Below are 19920 nucleotides of genomic sequence, written 5' to 3'. Positions count from 1 at the left end.
AAATACAAAAAACAGTGGACGTAGGCTTAAGTGTTTACCTCGCCGAACCATTTTAAAAATTCTTAGTGTCATTTATTTTATTGCATTCAATACTTGTCTATCGCTGATTATCTGTAATCACGCACACATCCATTCTAATCCCACCAAAGTTGATCAGAATTCTTTGGTTGGTACAGATTTCTGTATCAACACATATGAACTAAAAAATTAAATGTTTATGTACTCTCATTCAAAATTGAATAGTACGTCCTATCAAAATCCTTCGGATGCTCAACTTCAAATTTGAATATTCTCACATATTATTTTTTCTAAAATTTTCCAAGTCATGTTCTTCTCTGAATTCCAAGTTCAGAAAAATCTTTGTGTATAAATGTTTAAACATTTGTTTACAAACTATTTCAACAACATCCAATAAACATACCCATTTAACGCGCGGGCCTTCCATCTAATCTAATATATATATAAAGTTGAGTACCCCCCTTGGTTGTTTGACACGTAGCACATTTTGGAACTCATTTTGGGGCTGTAGAATTGTTCTATCTTGACACATTGGATTGACAAGTAAGATCTGTAATTTAATGAGCCCAATCAATTGCTTCAATAGTATAATAATAATAAGAATAATAATGTCATATTTTCCCCCCTTGATGTCTAGTATTTTATACTTATTTGGTGCCTAAATTTCCCCCCTTGATGTCTAGTATTTTATACTTATTTGGTGCATAAATGTACTCATTATTATTTTATTTTGATTTAGGATGCAAATGGGAGGCGTTAAATGCAAAACGAAACTAATTAGGTGAATTCGGATAGTTTTGACATTGCTTTGTAATATAGGCATAACTATCTCATCCGAGCTCCGATTTAGATGATTCAAAATGCTATGGAACCCCAAGAAAGAGATCTATGACTTTCATGTTTTGAGTTTGGAGAGATACTCGCTGCATCAAGGTTGTAATTGGGCTTGAATTTGACGTACCTACAGTGCTGATGTTCTGGAACATTTGACCTTATCATGCAATTCAAATAGACGGTTTATTATTGGAAGTTTTGAAGATCTGGTGCACGAAAGTTACAACTGGAAACACCACTTTCCTAGTTATATTAGGACTTTATTTTATTTTCAATTCATCAGATTTGGATAAATGTTATTTTAGGATAAAACTTAGAATATTTTTAGGAGATTGAGTAGAATTCAAAGACTTGAACTGGATATTTTAAGAGGGGGAGAGAGATTAGACTGGGATATACTACACACACCTCTCCTTCCCCTCTTCTTCAACTTCTCCTTTGAGTCTTATGATGGCCATGAGTGACTAAATTTTCATAACTTGGTCGAAGGAGACAGAGGCCTCGGAATCAATAAAAATGTGAGATCTAATTTGTTTTCAGTGTTCAATATATGCTTTGAGTATTGGATGTTCTTCTATGCCTATTTTCATGATTGTCTCATTTAATTACTATGAGGCCTACTAGTTTATTATTTGTTGCAATCTATCGCTAAATTAGATATCAAATCCATAATTGTTTGATCCCTCTAATTTGTGAGTAACTAAGATTTAAGAATTTGCTGTGTCAGGAATTATTAAATCTTAAGAAAAACGCTCAACTATATTAAATACAACCGCTTGTGTTTGTGTTGTTCAGCTTCATCGATCTCTCTAGTTCTTAAGGCTGCTTCTAGATTAAACATTTTGCGCTTGTCTTGGGTTGTCTAGTAGTAAGATTAATTAGATTGATTGTTTCCTAATTAACTGCAACTAAGGAGAGATAGGAAAATAGTTCCAACAATGAATATTCAAAGTATGAATTGATATATACTTGCATCGATGATCAGTTGTAAAGTTCTGATGGTGGATGTTGACTTAGACCAAGGTTTGTTCTTTTGATTGATTTCGATAATTTAATTTGAATTGTCCCTTAGTTGTTTTTCATGAAATTGTTTTCGTTATACTCAAATCCCCCCCATCCTTGTTCACGTAGCATAAAACTAGGCCAGACACTCTCCGTGGGAACGATCTTTACTCGTACTATTACATGTATTCTTATATTTTAATTTTGGTTGCCTGCGACAGCACACCAATAACCAATTTTATTTGTATCACAAACATCATCTGATATTTGTTGACGAACCATGTAACTTTAGTAAACCATTTTTAGTATGCCAAACCATTATTATCCTTAAAGGAAAACAAATATTGACATGTAGTTTTAATTGTAATTATTCTATCTATTTTTGTTGATATTTTTTTATGTTACATACATATATCATGAAAAGAGGTTGTTGCGGGTTATAACTAATTTCATTTATTTAATAAATATCAACTGATGTTTGATGCCGAACCATGTAGCTTTAGTAAACCATTCATTTTATCATCACACACATTTAGGTTTCCGCTGAACAATCAGTAGTAAATTGACCATAACTTGCTCAATAAAAATCCAATTGATGAGAGGTTTAAATATTTAGAAACGAGAGAGAAAGCGCTTTAATTTGATATATTATACACTTAATTTGGATAACTGTAACCCCACTGTTGAATCATTCCTTTTATTATCACACACATTTTGGTTTCCACTAAACAATCAGTAGTAAATTGACCATAACTTTCTTAATAAAATTCTAATTGATGAGAGGTTTGAATCTTTTGAAACTAGACAGACAAGACTTTAATTTAATATATTATATGCTTAATTTGGATAACTATAGCCCACCTCTTAACCATTCCTTTTATCATTGCACACATTTCGGTTTCCACTAAATAGTCAATAGTAAATTGACCATAACTTGCTCAATAAAAATCCAATTGATGAGAGGTTTGAATCTTTAGAAACTAGAAAGATATGGCTTTAATTTGATATGCTATATAATGAATTTGGATAACTATAGACCTGCTGCTGAACCATTCATTTTATCATCACACACATAAAACGAATTCAGTTTTAGTGATGACAAAGGAAAACAAATATTGATATGTAGTTTTAATTGTATTTGTTCTATCTCTTTTTGTTGATTTTTGGATTGATTTTGTTGTTTGATTTGTGGGTTTTGTGGGTTTTACAATTATCCTCTTTTTTTAGGATGCTATCATCACATGTTTTTTTTGCTATATGTGGTGGTCAATTCTAATTTGTGTCATGGGACCTTTATCTTCATGGCTTCTTCAATGCTTCAATTAAGTTGCCTTCAGATTATACTATTGGAGTTGTTGCTTTCTATGTGAGTTCTCTTCTCAACATTCTTAATTTTTTTATTTCTAAAATAATAATAATAAAAATAATTCATTTTTTCTTTTCAATAATCAAAATCAGTTTTTTCCTTTGGCTCTGTAATTCTCTTGCTTAAAAGTTCACATTTCTCAACAAGGTTTATCTTTCTCTGATTGATTTATAGACTTATCAATAATATCCAATGAGTTATCCTGCAAATTTTTTTGCTTTTCTTGACGAAGTTTTAAACTTTGGTTGTAGATGTCAAATGTTGACATATTTGAGAAGAACCATCATGATATAGACTTTGAGTGAAATTTGTGGATATTTTACTTATTGATTTTTTAATTATAAATTCAATATAAAATAAACTTCAACACAGAAAATATATATTTAAAACACAAAAAAAAAAAACAATAATAATATAAAAAATATATAAACATACCCGCGCAACATGCGGGCTTTTCATCTAGTTTTCTTATAATTTGATAAAACATTGTCCATAACGTCCCTATTAAATACTTCAACACATGAGAATTAATTACTTATGTTTTCATATGGTTTGAATAATACTATCTTTTTCTAGTTTATCCATTATAATTAACATGTTTATAATAATTCTTGTAAAAATAAAATTATTAAAAAAATACTTCATGTCAACATAATTGACTCAAGTTTAAACGCAAAACCAAATTCTTAAGATATAACTAGGGGTAAGCATGGGTAAAGGATAGAATCGGAACCAGCCCCATTAGGTTTCGGTTCCAGTTCTGGAAAATTGGAACTAGGAATTCCTAGGTCCAGTTCCAGTTCCTGTAGTGCTAGAACCGGGAATCAAAATCGGAATCAGAATCGAGATCCAGGTACCGGAGTAGGAATCGGGACTGAATTATAATTTTTGTAAACTATTGGGGGCGTATTTGTAAAATTTTAGGGTGTATTTGTCATTTTTTTAAAGTATGGGATAATTAAAAGTAACCTGGGTACTCGAAACTAAAATCAAAACCTATGTTTTAGGTTCTGGTTCCAGATTTCTAGGAATTAGAACTGGCCAGTTCTAGTTCTGGTTCCTTAAAAAAATGCAAGGTACCCTGAACCAATCATCCTTAGATATAACTATGATATTTGAGAAGCGGGTGGTTTCACAACGTGTATTTGGTATTTTACACAATGAATCGCAGGCATTGACATATCGAGTTTTGGCTTAACAAAGATAGGAATAATTGGAGAGAGGGCATTCCCATCCCCACTTGCTCAATGTCCTTCCTTCTGACAAGCTTACTAGACCTAGGAATGAGAATGGATTTTGCTTTTCCTACTGAAGTGAGCTGACGTTACTAATGAACTTCTTGTGGTGATCTATCTTACTACGACATTCATGTGTCATTTTTTCACTTCAGGGACACACGCTATGGCCCTCTACCTCCTCTGTCCCAAAGCCTTACCCTCCCTTATCTTCTTCCCTCCTCTTTCTCTCTCGTCTCTTCCTCTGCAAGTCCCAAGTCCTAAAACCCTTTTGTCACAGTATCAGAGGTCTTCCATCATTTTTGCTTTTTCTTCCGACCTCCTTTCTTTCAGTTTTAGACTTTTCAAAACCTTTTGAATTTCCATTAATGGCAGTTGCAGGAGAAGTCGTCTCGTGTGCGTCTTTCACCTTTGGACAAGGCTGAGCAATCTGATCCCAATCCATATATTTGCACGAGAAATTTTGCAAAACCGTAGGTGGAAGTGAGAGAGTACCATAAGGTGTTTAAATCATATAATGTTTTATTGGAGTGGTATATTATATTAACAGAAAGAAAGATCACCTTAAAGATTATTAGGATTGTTTAGAAAATGTGTTTGGTTGGTTCGAATAAATTGATGAATAATATGTTTGGTTGGAAAGATAAATGGGTGGTTATGTTATATAGATTACTAAATCGCCCTCCTTTTTAAATATTAATATAATAGTATTTATTATTATTATTTTTTGAATCATTTCTTTTAACCCCATATATTTGAAATTTTGCTAAAACACCCTAGCCATATAAAATTTTAATTTGTGGCAAAATCACCCCCACTCACCCCAAGCCATTGTCGGCAGCCAGCCACCACCGCCGATCGCCACCAATAGTCGATGGAATGATGCACGACTGGCCGTATATGGCTAGCTATGCGCTGGCAAAGCCAGAAATGGCCATGGATCACAAATCCATGGCTGGAAAATGGCCAAATCTATGGCCATTTCACAACCAAAGATGTGGCTGTGAAATAACCACAGATCTGGCCGTGCCATTTCACGACCAAAGATCTGGCCTTTTCACGGCTAGATCTGTGGTCATTACACGGCCACATCTTTGGCTGTGAAATGACTATAGAAACGCTAGATCTCTGGAAAAAGCCTTATTAGCGCACGAACAGCCAGATCCCGCCCGTCATGCACCATTACGACGATTGATACTGTCGGTCGGTGGTGGTAAGTCACGACCGACGGTGGTCTTGGGTGGCTAGGGGTGTTTTGTTAACTTTTAAACTTTCTTGTGGCTGGGGTGCTAATTTCTCAAATGTAGGGGGGTTGAGCTAGTTGTTATTTGGTAGACATTTGAGAGAAATTGTGTCTGAAATGATTTTTAATTAAGGGCAAAATGGGTAGAAAAATCAGATTCCTCTGGTAATATTTTAATAACACCCCCTAACAAGGTAATAAGATTACCCTCCACATTCCCAACAGTAAATGTTATTTGCAATAAAAAATTACCATAATATTTTATTACTTGCAAACTAAACACAGAAATCTTGCAAAATAAATGAAGATTACCCCCAATAACTTATTTACCCCTGATCCAAACGACCCCTAAGGATAAAAAGGCCATGATGGATTTAACGAGAGTCGGCCGCTCAAAGTCATTCTCAAACCAAGTTAATATTATATCGTACTTATTATATGGGTGTGTTTGTTTTATTATTTTGAGTAGTATTTTTGAAATATTATTGGTAAGTAGAGTTGGGTGATTATTACGAGGTAGAATTTAAAAATTAATAAAAAAACCCCCATAAGTTTGCTAATTTAACTTAACACCCCAATATATAAAAAAAAATTGTAAAATCACAAAAACACCCCCACCACACACAGTTGCCAGATTCCGGCCACCATCGTCAGAATCTGGCATTATGGTGCACGATCGGCTAGATCTAGTCGATTGTGCACTGAGATGGTCTTTTCTAGCCAAATCCACTGTAGATTTGGTAGGAAAAGGTAAAATCTACGGCCAGATCTGGCCGTGTTTGGTCATCAACGATGGCCATGTCTTGGCCATCATTAAAGACCAGCTACAACCAAAGATCTGGTCATCAACGACCAGATCTTTGGCCGTAAATCTGGCCTTTTCTAGCTAGATCCACAGTGTGTCTGGTTGGTAAATGATAGATCAGCGTACTACCAGCTAGATTCAGCCGATAGTGCATCATTATACCATATTTTGGTCATCTTCCGGCAGTGGTGGCCGAAATCTGGTAAATGTAGGTTGATGGGGGTGTTTTTGTTAATTTTTAAACTTTTTTCAGGGGGTGTTTAGTTAAATTAATAAATTTAGGGGTTTTAAATAGTTAAATAAAATATAATAGTATTTTCAGAATAGAGAAACAAATTTGTATTGTTGAAATAGTATTTAATAGAATAAGAAAAAATAATTAAACCAATGGCCCAAACATCATACTTGTCCAAAAATATTATATAGAACATAAGAAAAACAATTCAATAATATTAATAATTAATTTAGTAAAAATGGGTAGAAGAGAAAACGTGTCAACTACCGGATACGGTAACAGAAATTTGACTCTTCCAATGTCGTGGAAAAAAAAAGGAGGGTGATAATGCAGTAGAGGGTGAGGGTGAGGCAGAGGCAGCCAAGCCATCCAAGCAAAGAGATATTGCGGTTGGACTTTTCGTCCTTTCACATTGACTAAATCTTGAGACAAAATAAATAAAATCCTAAACTTGTCATCTTTATTCTTTCCTTTTCTTTCTCCTCTGGTGAGAAGGATAACAAATTAACAAAACCAAACAAGTCAAAGCGACCCCTTCCTTCCCTCTTCTCTTCTCTTCTCTTCTCTTGTTTTCTAATCTAATGCCCAAAACGAAGACACCCGCTTCTTCTTCTTCTTGATTCTTTTTTCTCTTACGAGGGAATTAGATAAGAGATTTTGAGAAGAAGATTAAAGGGGAAGAAAACCTAGTTAGTTCAAGAGAGAGAGATAGAGAAGAAGCTATTCATGGATTCCACGGCAACACCCACGACAACAGTTGTCAATGATAAAGAGTCAATGGTGGATCCCTTTTTGGTTGAGGCTCTTCAGAACCCTCGTCATCGACTCACCAGTTAGTACCCTTGTCTTTTTCTCTTCCAATTCCCATATATAAAATCCTAATTCTGTTAATGGGTTTGATTGTTTTGGTTGTGTTGTTGAGATTGGTGGATGCAAGATTGTGCTTTTGGATTTTAGGGTTTTGTGAGATTGGTGGGTCTTTTTCAATTGGATTGGATTAGGGTTATGGTTTTGCTGATTTTCTTATTTCGAGATTTGTTATCTGAGAATTGGGTTTTTCTCAGATCTGGGTTTTGTTTTGGGAGTTATTTTTTGTTTGGTTACCGGGAAAATTGAGGGAAATATAAAAGGAAAAAATCAAGATTATATTTTTTTTTATTATCAATTTTTGTTGATGTTATCTCCCAAATTGTGCATCAATTGGATGAAAAAATTCGGCTGAATTGATTGAGTTGGGATGGAATGACCCCGATTAAGTGATTTCTTATGCCTTTTTGGTGGGGTCAAAGTACTGACAGTTTAGAATGAAGTTTTATATCCTGCTTTCTCATTAATATCCACAGGCTATTTTGAATCCTGCTATTACTTTTTAATTATTGTTCCAAAGGTACCAAGGATCTGATATGTATTGCTTCTGTAATCTGAATCCGCAATTAGTTTTAATGATGGAGTAACCCCTGGTGTTGGGGTTTGAGTAGTTTAGAACTTTATTTCTCAACCAAAGTTTAGGGGTTCAAAACACTTTGGGACTATCGTGGCAGTAGATCGATGAGTTTCTAGTTTCGAACACAGTTTACTCTTAGGAGAAGTTGGGTTTATGGATATAAGAAAAAGATGTCTTGGATTGGTGCTTGTTAAGTTGAATTTGGTTTGGAATTGACCTATTAAACTCTTGTTGTTTACTTTTTGAATCTTAATAGTATTGATGGCCATTATTTTGGTACACGGTTTCTAAGTTGAAGATATTAATAGGTGTCTGCCGTGTAACCTTTTTTATTATTTAAATATCATTGTTTAGCTAAGAGATTAGTACGTTTGAATGTACCTCCTTTAGCTTAGATGGGAAAGAAGCTCGTACTAATAAGATCTAAATTTTTTTCCATTGTAGTTTGTAAGGCCTCCTGTTTGTGTACTTTTTTAGGTAATTATTTTGGACCTATTCTATGTACAGTTATAGTGTTTCTGGCGAAGGTATTGATGATTAAAGAACTATTCTTAAATGTTTCCTGAACAGCTAGGTTAATGAAAGACTTTTAAACTCAAACTTGAATGTGTATGTTTTGATTTCTCTATGTCTATGAAAATTTTACATTATACTCATTATATATAATATTTTATTCACTCAGTTGTCATGATTAAGCTATTGAAGTTGTTACTCGTGCTTAGTGTTGAGTTCAAATATAAATTTAGATCAAGCTCTAATTGGCATGGAGTCCTATTGATCCAAATTCAAGCTTTTCTAAATGCTTTTGAAACAGACCTGACCATTAATTTTGAAGCTTGATTGGACTTGAGCTCAAAATCTTTGTTCAAGCTTGAGTATTTGTTTAATTCAGCTCATTTGCACCTCCAATTAATCCCCCTCATAATTTCTTTTAGGTATAAATCCTGTTATCATTGTACTTTTTCATTCTAGACAATTAATTTTAATCTAAAGAGTACTCTCATTGAAGCTAAGAATGAAATTCAATTCTTTCACTGAACCTGAGGTTGATTCCACTGTCATGGTGGAAGAACAAACTTTTTGCTCTTTTTTATTGTTTTCATTTTATATATGTTTATTATAATAAATTTAATCTCCCATTTTCCTGTGTTTACATGTCCAATACTTAAGAATTCCATGTTAACTCTGCCCTTGGACAGACAATATTAAAGCTAGCCCTTGTTCTGTCAAGGAAAGCACAACTTGCTTGTGTTTATTGTTTCTTTTATACTAGGCATAAAATCTAAAGATCTGTGGACAATGTCAAGAAGTGTAGAATTACATAGATAGAAAGTTAGAATTAAATTCAATTATATGCAATTCACTAAGTTTAAGTTTTTTGTTGGATTTGCTTTGGTATCAATTGAAATGGTTGCTTTATGATAGGAACGCACTCCAATAATTCAACAATTGGGCTGGGCCATGGGTCTTTCATGGGCTTAAGTAGAACTTTCCTTGGAAAACTAGCTTGCTAAGGGAGGGTGTCCAAGCTCTTAAAATCCAAATGCCCACCCCTTTCCCTTCCAATGTGGGATCCTAACATTCCACCACGCTTCCGCAACCAACGTCCACGTCGGCCTCTTTACCCCTTGATTGATTACGCGGATCCCCTTTCCCTTGGGCTTCCATGCCCTTTCTTGGGGTAGCAGCCCTGACCCAAGGTCAGCTTGCCACGTGTGTGCTGCCACGTAGGCACAGGATCATGTTCTGATACCATTTGATAGAACACCGATCCTGTTCTCACACACCAGCAACACACAAACTGCCTTTCTCACACACCAACTACACAGACTCAACAGTCACAAGTAATAAAATGAAGTAAACTGTATATATTGATATCAAGATTAGAACACTACATTCAGAAGGTCCATGTTTTATCGTCAAACCAGCAACCAAAACACAAAATGATTCCAGAAACTAAACAGCAAAAAATAAAGATAAAGACAACGGCGAAAAAATAAGATAAAGACTGAACTATGAGGGTCAACCGCGTCCCTTTCCCAACCTTAACCTTTTTCTAGAATGAGAGCCTACAAATCCCTTGTCCTTGCCTTTTATTCCCTAACACCTTTTTCTCATAACCGAATTCCTCACCCTCTCCACTCTCACAATGCCATCTGTCTCACCTAAATTCCACTCTTTAACACTCGCCACCTCACTAGTTTTCTGCCCTTTTTACCCATACTCCTCTACTGACCCCCTTCCCTTCTATTTTATAGACTAATACACCAGGTGTCTCATCACTTTACTAAGAACTTGATTATAGTTTGGTTTTTGGCAATTAACTTATCTCATTACTAGACTTTTTACTGCTGGTGGAAGCCCAAACTGTTTTGTCTCTTATTTTCCATCTGCTGTAAAATGTATGCATTCGTTAGTGCTATGCTTATTTTTATCCTCTCGTTGCAACTAAGGATGATATGCACAATTGAAAGTGAGTCCTGTTAAATGTGGCATTAAACAATTTTTTATTTTTGTTTTTATAGATTTTAGGGTTATAGGTGATGACATTATGTCACTCAATGAGTCTGTACTTTTTCTAAAATCTGTGGTATGTTATCTGTTTTTGTATGCTTTGTATATCATGGTACTTACTTTCTAGAAGCTCCTTCCAGTTGCTTCCATAATTGTATATTTATGTGGATTTTTCTTTGTAACTGCAAGAGTTAACCATCTATTTTCTGATTTTCTCTTCTGAGCAGTTCTGCGGATGGAACTTGATATCCAGAGATTTTTGCAAAATCCTGATCAGCAGCATTTCGAGTTCCAGCATTTTCCTACTTCTTATCTTCGACTAGCTGCACACCGTGTTTCTCAACACTATGGGCTGGTAACTATGGTCCAGGAGAATGGCTTAGATGGGTTGGGTAGTAGAATTGTGGTGAGGAAAACAGCAGAAAGCAAATATCCAGCTGTTCGATTATCTGAAATTCCTGCTAAACAGTCTGAAGAAAGTGGTAAGCTTGATCAGATTAAAATTGTCATTAGGCCTAGGCCCAATAGAGGATCCATTAATGAAGCTAATGAATTTGGGGTCAAACGAAGTACTGTCAGAAGTGTTGAAGAGAGGAAGGAGGAGTATGACAGGGCACGTGCCCGCATATTTAGTAATCCTGGCAGTCCTGACTCAGAGGATACTTTGTCTCAGGTCCCTAATGATGGGAGAGGTATAAGCTTGAGCAGAGATGAGAATGAAAGTAGCAGGAATTCTGTTATTGATACAGAAAAGATTGTTAACATCAGAGATGGTAATTCTTCTCGAGTTGCTATTTTCAGAGATAGGGAGAAGGATCGTACTGATCCTGATTATGATCGGAGTTATGATAGGTAGGTTTTATCTTTTCATGTTTTGGGATTGTGAAGCTATTCTAGTGGTTGATACTTGATAGCTTTGCAGCAGGGTTGCCATTTGTTTTGTTCATGCTGACAAACTTGCATATGAAACACCATTCCTGGCACTAGACCTCGTTGCCATCTTTTTTTATGAGATACCTTGAAAAGCATATATGGATGCCCAAATTTAAGTAAAAAAGTAGAGACCTTGGTTTCATTAATGCCCTTGTTATAGTGGGTATATATATATTTGTTTTGATAACTCTTTCGAGGGTAACTTTGAGATGTGATTTTTATCATGAATGATCACTAGCTGTGCAACTTGGCTGGACATACTTTGTATGATTTGTGACCGGGTATGGTGTTGTGATTCTTGTATTGACTAGTGTGCTAGTCATTTGCCCCCCTTTTCTATCTTAAATTCCACTAGGAAATGGGGCAATAAAATTTTTTTGTATGCTAGGCATAGGATATTGTTGGTTTCATTCTTCATTTTCTTGATTTTTCATTGGCATGGTACAAAATGAATAGATTTCCTAGTTGGATCAAGCTGCATTACTTTATGAATTGATGCAGGTATGTTAGGAGCCTTCCAACTAATCAGGGCTTTGGCTTGGCGCCCTTCAATATGCAGAAAGTTCAACTTCCATTCGTACAGTATGACACTGGTTTTCCCCAAGTGGGTCAGATCCCTAGGACTCAAGCTTCCCTCAACCATAGGGCTCCAGCAAACCCTATTATGAGCCCCTATTGTGCGCCTGGACAACATACGTCTATGGAAGCTGCATATGTACAATGGCCCAGTGCTGCAATGATGTATGCAAATTCATATGAACAGTTTAGACATGCTGTTTTTCAGGTAGGATGCAGTTATTTTTTGTACTCTTGATTCAATTGAAAAATGATTTGCTTTTACCTTTATGAAAGAGAATAATTTAAGGAATGCCGTAGTTGCAATGGGTCCTCTGTTGATAATTTTTTCCTTTTTGTTATTGGTTGGGTTTTAAGATTAGGCCCATCCTCTTGGTGGTTACACGTTACATGATGTGTTGTGAGTTCTAATATCTGTTTTTATATGATTTACAGCATGTGTTCTATATGGGCGACTTCCAAGTTTTTTCTTTGATTTTGCTTCTCTAGTAATTTACCTACATTGCGTCTAACATTGAATTTGGGAGTATCTGGCCCTTAAATTGTATTAGTGGTTTGGTCTGGAACATACAAGTACATGGCCTTTGACCAGCACTTAATTTGTTCTTCACTTTCTTTGCCTTTGTTTCTGAATAGTTAACATTACCGGGTGCTCAATATCTTTCCTGCCACAAACATTCTTCTTTATCCTTGAACTTCTTTCTTCTAAAGGGTTAAGTTTGTTTTGTCTAGATAATAGTGAATGGTGTTGAAATATTTTGATGACTAGTCTATAGGTTTGCCAATAGACCTTCATGAATGTCTATTTTAAGTTGATGCTTTGTGGTATGAATTCTCTCTTTTGTTTGATGAAATTAATTGTTTATCAGCACATTTTTAAACTGTTTTTGTTTTAGTGGGGTTGAGGTTAATTAGAGACTTAAACCATGCTATTCAATCCAAGGATTTTGCTCTTGGCAGTAGCCATTGAAGTATACGTGCTTCTAGCACAAGGCTCAAGGAACTTTGCTCTATATCAGTGCTTTAAAATGTTTGGAAGTTTCTTCTAGTTATTTGGGGCGGTCATTTTCCCAGGAATAGGGTGTTATATGCCGTGCATAACTGCAAATTCTTATAACTATGTTTTTCTGTCGTTTCACATCTGATTTACATTTTTTTTTTTTCCTTCTGCAGGCTCCATTCTGTCAGCAACCTCTGAGCTTTGATTACACCCAAAACCATTGACAGTTAGGTCAGGGATGAATGTATCACAGATTCATATGCAGATTTCTCTATACCTTTTAGGACTTGCTGTTTGTAGTTTCATTTTCCAAAGACATTACCCTTATAGACCTTTGTTTCCAGTTTCTCTAGTAATTCCTTCTCTGTTTCTGTGGATTTTAATATTAGCAAGGACTGTAAACTAGTCATTTTCCAACCTTCCTTTTCTTTTCTAGTGCTTCCCTTACAAAACTTATTTGATGATTCTTCATATCATGGGGCTGCTAAACTCAAAGGCTATAGTTTTTGTTTGTGGAGCTCATGGCTCAATGCTTTAGCCCAGCAATTGCCTAGAAGAGTTACTTACTGCCAAAGTGACTCAGTTAAATATAAAATTGGTTGACAATTAAAATATGCAATGGAGTCACATGGAACTTTGTATTAAAGTTTGGATAACGGGGTTATAAAGACATCATTGACAGCTATGAGTTCATCATGATTTAATCACTATGAATTTTTAATGAGTTTCATAAAGTATTTAAATTGATTGATACATACCTCTTTACCTGCAGGTTCATTATTAATCTGATATCTGAACTGTCCAACCCTTTAAGAAAGGCTATAATATGGCTGACTGTTCCAATTAACAAATATGAATTAATTTATGTAAAGATCTTATATAGTCTATCAGATCATCCAGCCAGTGGTGAGCTAATATTCAATATATTATAATAATAACTATTTAATTTGTTTGTTTCTCGTGTTGAAAATACAATCCAGGTCGTGTTGATTTGCTAGTGGTGGTACTTCGAGTGGATTTGGGTTCGAATCCAATCCATGGAGATAAGATGAAAAAGACCAATCAATCCTAAAAGAAAATTCTGGAATAAATGCATCGCTGTTGAAATTTCAAGTCAATTGAAAATGGTATTTACTTAGGAAAAAGTTATGAAATTACAGGTTCCAAGAGACAGATAGATGACAATAACTGCTTCTGGTTACTTCATAGAAGGAGAGACAAATTGAAGGGAATGTAAATAATCAAGAAAACATTCCCAATATTTCCAATAATATTCAAATATGAAGTTTCTTTTTGTTGGGCAATCCCATGAAGACAACCGCAGAGGGATTTCTAGGAAGCAGAAATACACCCCATATAGACAACCTGACAAAATTTCAATCATCTACTCTATATTAAATAACTCCTAAGTTCACCCATTTCATTTTTTTTTTTTTTTTTTTCTTTTCGGGGTGGGGGATTTGCTTTGCATTTGCATCTCCTTAAATGGGCTTCAGCCTTCAGTGGCCAGTGCTTTATACAATTTTCATTCACTTGCATTCGAAAATAGGAAAATAGAGGAAACGTCTGTGAGTCTGTCCCTCCACTAGAAAGTTAAAAGTTTACCAAACAAAGCAAGCTAAAAAGCTAAAAAGAGAAGCTCGGTTATCATCCAATTAAACATTGAGGAAGTGGGGGTGTTTATAAAATATTTTATGAAGTCGAAGAACTGGCTGGAAACAACAGCTGGGTTGGTCAGTGTGCAGTGTGTCTGTGTCAGTTCTGTGTGCCTGCCGGTGCCATTGCTAGCTAGCCCATGTGCCCACGTTTATGCTTCAACCTAATGCTAAATGAACTTATAATTTTCAACGTCCCATAAAAAATTGCACTCAGCTATCAGCGTGCTTCAATTTAGTTAATTAATAACCCAACCAATATCTCTCACATGCTATGATTAAATTAAAAGTACTCTGAACCCACTGAACTACTTTCCAATCCAATATTCTTCTTCTTTTTAGTTTGAATTGTCAGCAATATATTAGCATTACTACTAAATAAATAGATTACTTTCCTGCCAGATTTCATCAAAACTAGTGCACAATACAAAAGTTTAAATTAGGCAAAAAGGGTCAAGTTGTAAGTAGCACAATAAGTGAGAGCAAGATACCCAGAAACTTATTGGTGCTACAGGAAGCTGAAATAAATTTTTTATGATAATATTATGCTGTTTGTTGAAATAAGATCCATCTAGAGAAAAATGCACCTGTAGTTGAAGGACAATGCACAGCATCTGTTAGGGGCCAACATACAAACACCAATAATTGAAAGGAAGATGACCATTTAAGGCTAGGGAGAACTAAGTTTTTACTACACAATCATGGTAAAAATTGGGAAGCAATAAACATCAGTATGATAATAATGTTTAAGGAGACTGGATAATCATCTAGTTAAGTGTTAAACTAAGGAGCCAGAGTTCTACTTTTGCAAGATCGATATAAATTTGACAGAAAAATATTAGTCCCTTATTTCACAACACAACACTTTGATCTCATATATCCATACTGCTACCATTATTATCCTCAATCCACAATAAAATCATCTCGTAATATTCATATCTTGTATAGGTGATTTAAGCTTCAAGCAAATAGTCTTACCGGTCAATCAGTGACTACATAACTCATCAACCCTCAGTAAGGAGGCTTAGATTTTCTAGAGATTTAAGATATTTGACAATATAAAGAAGATCTTGACAGAAATGCAAGGTACATGCACTATCATGAGAAACTCAATTGAGGGTTAATTTAAGAAAAATTATTAAGTGAATCAAGATCCATCGGCAGAATTTTATAATCCATAAGAAGGAAAAGATGGTAAATTTTCCAAGAGTTTATGCAACTTTATGTATTTATGTTTCATGCGGTTTCACTAATTTTCCTTCATAGGCAAGTTTCAAAGAATGGAATGAGAATATTTTGAAATTTGGAACCTTAAGACATCCACTCCAAAGCAAAATATCATTAAGTTTCCAAGTTTATCTGTCCCAGGTTGAGCATTCAAGTATTAGTTGTTTGCTTTATTCATACGGCATCCTCAAAAATAACCAATCTAAAACAGATCCTAATCCTATATGGAAGAGAGCGTGAATCTACCGACTATAATGCATTACAATGGTAATAAAGTGCTCAATAAAATAGCTCTAAATAGTGTCTCCATTCTCTACTAATATTCTTGATTTTACTTCTTACCCAGTTGGTTTGACAACTTAATTGAGAACTAAGCAGAAATCAACTCCAACTAATATTTGCACTGCATGCAGCATTTGAGCTGTAAATGACCGAGGGAGAAGACTGAACATGGTTTAATAAAGACATGACCTTAAGATAACACACAAATATACTTTTAAAGGATAAGGATTATTTCGATTGCCTTATTTTACATTCCACAAGAAAATGTCATTCAATAACAACAGCACAGTAAAGATATGGATACTAGGAAATTCGAAAGATTCAGATACTTCAATGTTCCATGGGGCATGAAATTAAATTTAGCATTCTAATAACATCAGAATTGTTTGATGATTCCCTTACATCAAGGGTAGCTAAAGTCTTCTATGGAATCACACAATGTACAAAAAGTACAACTCACCTCTACATAACACTGAACTAAGAAAAAGAAAAGATAACTCTTAAAACAGGAGATTTTTGGATATTGCCGAGAAATTCAGTGCCAAATGTGGAAACCAAGGATCGCAACCCCCATATTTTTAGATTTCTAGAGAACATAAATTGAACCTGCGAGCATTATTTATCCTCACCTGCAAGCTCAAATTTGGTCAATTTGTTGCTCCAGCAAACCCCACCACCAATACCATCAAAATTATGTCCCTGATAAGAAGACTCTAAACGTAAGAAAGTGCAGCCGATCCGCCAACTACTGTGGCATAAAGCCATCTCTAAGAAACTCAGACTGAAAAAATATCACAAGACTGCAAGAACTGCTTCCATAGACAAGCTTAGAAACATTATTAACGCTCAAAGTGACATCACGATCAATATCCCTCACCAGAAGCTACCAGGAGACACAACAGGCTCCTACCAACAAATTAATTTACATAAGTAGAAGCCTTAGAATTGAAGGACAGACAATGAACACTACTCTACAATACTAGTCACTCACAAAGGATAACTCAACATACCCCATCAACAAAAGAACCACAACAACAGAGGTTTTTGGATCTGAAGATGCAATTCAGATGACAATTTAAGCCCTCAATACTACTGACTACCACCAAGATTAGTACCAACAACTACTAACAACAATACTAACCACCAAACTCCAACTACACAACGACCCAGAAGAACAAAACTCTGAAAAGGAAAAACGAAAGCAAGTTGAATCAATTACCCAATTCAATCATCCCCAGTAGGAAACAGAGTGAGAACCTTCCTTCCTCCATTAGCTGACTCTAAATCCTCCACATAACCCGGTACCGAATTATGAACCGGTGCCCCTATCCTATGAACCGGTTGCTGAGCCGGTTGTCTAGCAAGAAACGGATGCTCGAATTGCCCATTTGGTGGCGACCCAAAATGACCCATTTGCCTATGATAATGTGGATTAGTCACCGCAGCAACTGCCGCCATCTGCTGCTGGTGATGCTGCAGTGCAGCCACAGGAACATAAGGCAAGAAATGTTCCGAATTACCCCGACCCGGATGCAAGAAATGCGGAGGAACCGGTGAGCTGGCAAACAAATGGTCAGTGGCCGGATCAGCCGAGGCAGCTAACCCAGCAGCTCCGCCTCCAGCACCGTTAACACCTCCAGCACCGTTACCACCACCGGATAACCCTTGCATTCTTTTCAAATAAAGGCGGTATTTTTGCAAATGACTGGCGACGTTCTCTCTCGTTAACCCATCAACACTCATTAGTTGCATTATAGTCTTGGGCACAGCATTCTTGATCCCCAAGTGGGCCACAGCATCCACAAATCGTTTATGCAGCTGTGGGGTCCACACCAGCCTGGGCCGCTTCAGGGTTCTGGCGGGCTCATCGCTGCCGGCACCGGACCCCAACTCCGCCGAATTCTCAGCCGCGAATTCAGGGGGAGACGGCGCCATAGGGTTGTTCCCGCCGGGCGGAGGAGTGACTTGCTGCGACGGCTGCTGCGACGGCTGTGAGACGTGATTGGGCGAAGTATTAATATTATTATTATTGATGGGGTTTCGAATATCGAAAGCATAAGCCAGACCAGGAGTGATTAGGGTTTGAGAAAGAGGCATGAGTTCTTCAGGAGAAGGGAGCTCTTCTTCCCATCTCGAGAACCAATTCGAGTCTTCCTCCCTCATTATTTTACAAAACTGCCACTTGTTAAAAGTCAAGTGATTGATTGGTGTGAGATGTTATATGCGGTTGTTATTGGGTTAACGAATTCAATGATAAAAAAGAGGGGGTGATGATAAAAAGATTGGAAAGTTGTTGTTCGAGATAGAGAAGGAGACAGTGGTGGTGGTGGTGGCAACGGTTATGGCCGTCGTGGTGGTGGTGAAAAAAGTTTGGGTGGAGGGAAGTGGAGAGAGGTTCGAGGTGGATCTTGTATTCTTCTTTTCGGCTTTTATTGTGGGCTACTGTTGCTGTTGTTGATGCTTTTTCTTATGATTTTTATGGAGAAAATGCTGCGGTTCGACGTTACCGTTACCAGATCACAGTATTTTACTATCTCACTTGAGCGGCAACGTTCCCGGTTCCCATTTCCAACCACTGGATTAGTTGACTAAAGAGATACCAATTTAATCATTAATCAAGATTAAAACAATAACATAATTAACATTATATAATAATGTTAACGTAAAGATTCTTCAATTTTAATATAACCTAATGTGAAATTTAAATGTATGAAATTAAAAGATTAAATGTAAATAACATGATGAAATTAGGTAACTGTTGGATTGAAAATTTGAAAAAATATTGGTGATGGTGAAGGCTCTCTCTCAGTCTCAACTATTAAGATTAAGACAAATGCTACTTTATTATTAGTGTTAATTATGAGATCGGTTATGGGAATAAGTTGAATACGTCACCGTATTTCAAAATACGATATTACGATTTCAATATCTCTTCAGTTTAATTAGAAAATAGATAACGTTACCGTAATTATTGATTAAAGTCCGGGATTTGGGGGTCTTATGCTTGAGAGTGAGTGTTGCCCAAGATTTTTCAGATTTTGTTTATGTTATCAAACTCCACGGATTTTCCCAGGCGCGTGATTCCACGCTCTACCCAATGTTATTACAAAACTACCTGATGATTGTCTGATTTTGATTTTGATTTTGATTTTGATTTTGTATTGTACTGTACTGTTGTCATACGTGGGATTGGGCGCGTACTGTGATTTTGCCTGAGTGTGCAGATGTACTTTATACATGCGCGTGGGAGGAATGGGATTAGGTTGGAGCAGGGACAGAATCGGGTTAGGTTGGGTTTGTACGGGAACAAAGTGGGGGGAGATTGGGTAATGCAAAGTTTGGTGACTTTGTGGAATTCCTTTATAGGGTGTTGATGAGGGAATCAAGTGAGATTGTGTTTGGTTGCGAGGATAACTTTCTGTTTTTTGGGCCTCAAAAATAATATTGCGTGGTAGTATCTTTAATAGTATTTTTTATTTTTAAGATCATATTGCACATAAATAAAAAATATCTTTATTAATTTTTAATTATAAAAAATAAAATTTGTATTT

At 35.9% G+C, this 19920-nt stretch overlaps 2 protein-coding genes across 4 annotated transcripts; one reads left to right on the top strand and one right to left on the bottom strand.

The window, feature by feature from the left end:
• Nucleotides 1-7199: 7199 nt before the first annotated feature.
• Nucleotides 7200-13661, top strand: LOC116146535 (R3H domain-containing protein 1). The gene is made up of 4 exons (XM_031431946.1): nucleotides 7200-7570; nucleotides 10924-11548; nucleotides 12131-12413; nucleotides 13379-13661. Exons 1-4 carry the CDS (start codon nucleotides 7465-7467, stop codon nucleotides 13427-13429), a joined length of 1065 nt encoding a protein of 354 aa, XP_031287806.1. The 5' UTR covers nucleotides 7200-7464; the 3' UTR covers nucleotides 13430-13661.
• A 2978-nt stretch (nucleotides 13662-16639) lies between these two features.
• LOC116146549 (transcription factor MYBC1-like) lies at nucleotides 16640-18836 on the bottom strand. Of its 3 annotated transcripts, none has more exons than XM_031431964.1 (2): nucleotides 17589-18836; nucleotides 16640-17275 (listed from the first exon to the last, which is right to left on the bottom strand). In XM_031431964.1, exon 1 carries the CDS (start codon nucleotides 18530-18532, stop codon nucleotides 17594-17596), a length of 939 nt encoding a protein of 312 aa, XP_031287824.1. In that variant the 5' UTR covers nucleotides 18533-18836; the 3' UTR covers nucleotides 16640-17275; nucleotides 17589-17593. The 3 variants fall into 3 exon arrangements, with proteins under 3 accessions (XP_031287824.1, XP_031287825.1, XP_031287827.1); XM_031431965.1 differs by having other exon boundaries at nucleotides 16640-17068; XM_031431967.1 differs by having other exon boundaries at nucleotides 16640-16998.
• Between the last annotated feature and the right edge of the window lie 1084 nt (nucleotides 18837-19920).

Source organism: Pistacia vera, unplaced genomic scaffold (genome assembly GCF_008641045.1).
Source record: "Pistacia vera cultivar Batoury unplaced genomic scaffold, PisVer_v2 Contig479, whole genome shotgun sequence".
NCBI lineage: Eukaryota > Viridiplantae > Streptophyta > Magnoliopsida > Sapindales > Anacardiaceae > Pistacia > Pistacia vera.
Note: the sequence above shows the minus strand (reverse complement) of the source record. Positions and strands in the feature narration are given on the sequence as shown.